The sequence below is a fragment of the Pistacia vera genome, unplaced genomic scaffold (genome assembly GCF_008641045.1).
Source record: "Pistacia vera cultivar Batoury unplaced genomic scaffold, PisVer_v2 Contig525, whole genome shotgun sequence".
Taxonomy (NCBI): Eukaryota; Viridiplantae; Streptophyta; class Magnoliopsida; order Sapindales; family Anacardiaceae; genus Pistacia; species Pistacia vera.
In genome coordinates, this window is record NW_022196363.1 from 46,456 (window position 1) to 52,059 (window position 5,604).

General features: G+C 33.8%; 1 protein-coding gene across 1 annotated transcript; it reads left to right on the forward strand.

Annotated features, from left to right (window-relative positions):
* The first annotated feature begins 2,721 nt into the window (after positions 1-2,721).
* Positions 2,722-4,725, forward strand: LOC116106959 (purine-uracil permease NCS1-like). The gene has a single exon (XM_031393273.1). The coding sequence runs from the start codon at positions 2,855-2,857 to the stop codon at positions 4,553-4,555; it is 1,701 nt and encodes a 566-aa protein (XP_031249133.1). The 5' UTR covers positions 2,722-2,854; the 3' UTR covers positions 4,556-4,725.
* The last annotated feature ends 879 nt before the right edge of the window (positions 4,726-5,604 follow it).

Below are 5,604 nucleotides of genomic sequence, written 5' to 3' on the forward strand. Positions count from 1 at the left end.
TACAACAATCAATTTTTCATAATGTGCAAACTTAGCCCAAAATTCATCATCAATTTTTCAGATATTGTTGTTTTCAAGCAAAGAAGTTATGAACCGTGTGCAAATAAACCCTAAACCATGTCCAAATTAACAAACCATGTTAATGAACCTTAACGAATTCAGAGAAGCATTTGTGAGTTTGGAATACTTACTGATTGTGCTCCCTCCTACCGATTTTGTGCTCGATTTGGAGGGGAAGAATTGGTTTTGTGCTTTGGGGGATGAAGTCGTGATTCCTACATGTTGTTAATCGATCGGTGATGGCAAGAACAGGGAATGATCGATCGGCCACGGCAAGCATAGGGGATGATCGTGATTCGTGATTCACAGTGGACAAATTTCCACTTTTGGGGATTTAAGGTTTGTGAAATTGTGAATAGGGCTTGGTCGATTTGGGGGAAATTGAATTGGGGGTGTTTAGATCGTGTTTTACTATTTTGCACTAAGGGGGTAAATTTCATTTTTTTTTTTTTAATTTTTAAACTTCCATATAACATTTCAATCCCACAAGGTTTATAAAACTTACAAAATTGACCCTGCTTATGCTAGCAACCCTAGGATCGTGAGCCTACGAGTTGAGCCTCCCTATGATCGAACTCAACTTGATTTAGTACCCAAGTTCGAGCCGAGTTGACTTGACAACAGTCGAGTCGAGCCCTTAACGAGCTTTAGACGAGTCAAGTCGAGCCGACTCTCAAGCTACTCGACTTGTCTGACAGTCCTAGCTGTGACTGAGATGGTAGACTATGATGAGTGTAGGGTAGCATCCTGGAGCGACTGTGGTGGTGACCTACTAGGGGCTAATATGGATTTAGGATGTGGATTTAGCGCAAAATGGAAAATTTGAAATTTACGATTGGTAAATTTTTTTTTTTTTTAAAAAATAGTAAATTATGGGAAATTGACATGGCAAATAGTTGATGTGGCAAATAAGGTGGCTTTTGTCACATTGGTTGCCACATCATGATGTATGAGACTGATGTAAATGAGTGGTGTAAATGTAGCATTACTCTCTCTCTCTCTCTCTTATATATATATATATATATATATAAGATGCTTGTAATATTCCCTTGCCTATATATAAAAGATGCTTGTAATATTCCCTTGCCTTCTTATTACTGTTCTACCCTTACTAAATCCTAGCACTATATATTCTAACTTTCTATAATTAATGCGGTCTTGATGCTTAAAGTAGCCACATTAAAAAGTTAAGAATCTCAACTTTTTGTAAGTAACATTAATTAATAATTTTTATTTTACAAAATAACTGAATGATAAAAATTAAATGTTTTATTTCAATTGGAAAATAATATTGAACAACAACCGCTTAGTAATTAAATTTGAAGAGTATTAATAATACAAGTTAACGGATGGAAATGGTAAAAATTTAATGGCATCTGGGTATTATGATTCTTTGATTAAAGATTACCATCAAAGTCGGGTTATAATATGCTCAAGCTGAAAGAATAAATAAAAATATAATTAGGAAGATTTCTGACAAATTACGTTAGCTAGCCTTTCATAATTTTCAATTATTTCCTAATGATGATTTAATTTATGCAGAATAAATTGAATAACATATTAATTTATTGGATTCGGTATCACAAATGATCTGGTTTTCAAAGCATCCAGAAGGGAGCCCGACTTAACAAGTCATCTTATGGATATAGTCAAAACCACGTTTGTTGAGTATTCTCCACAAAAGGAAATTAATTCACATTTATCAGCATCGCTCCTAGAAGCGCGTGAGGAGCGTTTCGAATATAATTCACCAATAACAATACATCCCCTTTGTAATTTGAATTAAAAACACTTAACTCCTGAGGATTGCCATAAGTAATTCTCACCTATAACAATTTTTAATAAACACTTACCTCCATAGATTTGATAAAAGATTGTGTATTAATTATTAATCTAATAAGTACTTCAGGTAAGTTTAAGATCTTAAAGAGTAAAATTTGTCTTATTATGTAAAGATTGAAGTGTACTATTAAAATATTAGGTTGATTTATTTTAGTTTAATATTACAAAATTAACATAAATAATATAATTTCGACTATTTGAAAACATTTTTTATTAGCAACAAAAGCATTGCGTTATTCAATAAAAGTGGGTTTTTTTAATGATTAAAATAAAAAATACATAAGTTCTTATGAACCAAAAAAAAAAAAAAAAGTTTAATGCATATTAGGTTAGAATATATATTTTTTTCAGTTAGAAATATACTTAATGTGCTTCTTATAGATATATATATCTAATTTTTTTCTCAGAAAAATTTTAAACATTTTATAAGAAAGTGCTTAAAGCAAGATTTTATCCATTGCTCCCGAAATTTAGTACAATTAAGGTATAAAATCCCATAGTTTAACAAATACTATGGACAAAGAGAAAATTTTGATAAACTTAAAGGACTCAAGTGATTTTTAAAATTCTAAAATTTACTTTGTATTGGATCGCACGCATCATTAGGCGAGTGAGATCCTAATCACTTTCCAATCTTTAATTTATCTTTCGGATAGGAATTTAGTAATAGAACTCAAGATTCAACACACACGCCACCTTAAAGATTCCTTTTTAATTAATAAATAAATTATCAAATGCTTATTCAATAGGCCTTTTACTATTGGCATGGAGAAATTGGCCATTTAAAATTTTTAAGCAAAGAAAGGAGGCTAAATTCTATTTACCATTCCATCCATGTAAATTAGTAACACTATGATACTGACAATACGGGCCAATCATCACTCACCTTATCTCAAACAAAGAGACACCATAGATTCCATAGTTCAATTTCATCTGAATCTTTTTGTGAATCATGGTGTCCAAATGTATCAGCATCAACCTCCATCCCCATCTTCAACTTTCCCAGAAGCCAATCACCCCCTGCAAATTCCCCACTCCTTTATTGTCACATAACACATCCACCATAGCATCTTCCACTCACAACTTCTTCCCCACTTCTCTTAGGAAAAAATGCAACATTTTGACCACAATGGCATCAACCAAATCGGATTTCACCTCTGAATTCAACGATTTCCAACCTGATCCCGCGCTCACCAATGAAGATCTCAAGCCAACAGAACTCAATCATAGGACTTTCTCTTGGTGGGAAATGGCCAGTCTTTGGATTGGCCTTGTTGTTGGTGTTCCATCTTACTACTTGGCTGGCAGTCTTGTTGATCTCGGCATGGCTTGGTGGCAAGGAATCGCCACTGTTGTTGCTGCAAATATAATTTTGTTAGTCCCTTTAATACTTACAGGCCATCCTGGAACAAAATATGGAATTTCTTTTCCAGTCCTGGCTCGATCTTCTTTTGGTATTCGTGGTGCTCATATTCCTACACTCCTTAGAGCATTGGTTGGCTGTGGTTGGTATGGGATTGAAACTTGGATTGGTGGTGAGGCAATTTTTCTTCTTTTGCCTAAATTCATTAAACAATCTTCACAGTCTCAGAGTTTACCATGGCTTGGTACATCTCCTTTAGAATTTGCTTGTTTTATTGCCTTTTGGTTTGCCCAATTGACTATTGTTTGGAAAGGGATAGAAGGAATTAGAGAGCTTGAAAAATACTCAGCTCCAATTTTGATCATACTCACTTCTAGTTTTCTCTTCTGGGCTTATTCCAAAGCCGGTGGATTTGGCCACATGCTCTCTATAACTTCCCGGCTATCTTCTTCAGAATTTTGGTCACTATTTTTCCCTTCACTCACTGCAAATATCAGCTTCTGGGCTACTCTTGCACTTAACATTCCTGATTTTACTCGATACGCCAAGAGCCAAACCGATCAAATTGTGGGTCAGGCTGGCCTTCCAATTTTTATGGGGGCATTTACATTTGTCGGCCTTGCAATAACCTGCTCTACTGAAGTCATTTTTGGTCATGTTATTTCTAGTCCAATTCAACTTCTTGGAAAAATTGGAGGAATCACAACAATAATCTTAGCCATTTTAGGCATCAGTCTAGCCACCATTACAACCAATATTGCAGCCAATGTTGTAGCTCCAGCAAATGCACTTGTTAATCTTAGTCCTTCGAATATCACATTCAGAAGAGGGGCTTTTTTAACTGCATTGGTTGGAATTGCATTCCAACCTTGGAGGCTTCTTAAATCGAGTGAGAGTTTTGTGTACACATGGTTAGTTGGGTATTCTGCTTTGTTGGGTCCAATTGGTGGCATAATTTTAGCAGATTACTATCTCATTCACAGAGCAAAATTAAGTGTCAAGGACTTGTATTCTTTGAGTCCTAATGGAGCTTACTACTATTCAGGGGGCTACAATTTGGCAGCCATTGCAGCTTTGATTATTGGGATTTTGCCTGTGATTCCTGGTTTGTCACACAAGGTTGGGTTCCTCTCCACGATTCCTGATAGTCTTACTGTAATTTATAACAATGCTTGGTTTTTCAGCTTCTTCTCTGCAGGTTTAATCTATTGGATTCTGTCATGTTTGAAGGGAAAACAAGACTCTCCACCCTTAGAAAAAGAACCCCTTTTGCCCAGTACAGCAACTTAAGTTTTTGTTTGTTTGGTTATTTCCTTTCTCCTTTTTTGTAACATAATAGTTTTGTAGTGTAAAGATAGATACCCATGAAACATGATTTCAAAAACTATATGCTATGAAAAAGAGAATTAATGTATAAACAAATTAAATTGTTATTTGTCTTGTTCAAGAATGCATAAGGTTTTTTTGCTGCAACCCATTTCAACTTCTTATTGGGATGATATTACTTGCAATTCTCTCAAGTATAAAGATTTGTATAAAAAACAAAACAAATAAATTATTAATATCAATGAATAAGAGTGTGATTATTGTTCTTCAGTAATTATTTAAATAAAGAGTTTCAATTTTCAAAGTTTTATCCGTCTGTATCCAAATGCTAATTGGGATCTTCATGATTTAACAAAAGACAAGCAAATTCGATGGTTTCTAAGACACTGATAAATATCATGCTCTACTTCATCCAATGTAAACACAGGTAGCTTCAATTTGAAAATTATATTGGTTTCATCAATTGCTTTCTCTACTTTTAAAACTGATTGGGGTCAAAGGGTGGCGACAAGGGGTTTAATTGGCTTTTGTTTTTTTAACACAAAATTTTCTTGTATTAGTAGTTGTGAAGCAAATATCTCGCTTGCTTTAAACTGTTAAGATTAGCAGAATGGAAGTGCAGCAAGAAGACAGATGAGGCCCATGTATGCCCGAATTTGTGCGTTGACCAAATTTTCTTCTACTTATTGAATTATGAAATTGTAAGAGTAATTTTTTTTTTTTGATAAAAATGTGAATATTTATATTTTAAATGATGAATTAAAAAAAAAAAAAATCATGTTAAAAACGTGAATATTTATATTATACTGCAAATGATGAATTACGCAACTATGGCACTTGCCTTTAAAGAAAAATTGGGAAATGATTTTTAGCTCCACTTTTTTCTTCTTTAGCCCCATCTTCTACTTTAAGTGAGGATACAAATGTGATTAAAAAATATATATAGTTCTTTCTCCTATTTTATTTCAAAGCTTTACATTTGTCTTTACCAAAATAAAGGAATAGTTTTAGGC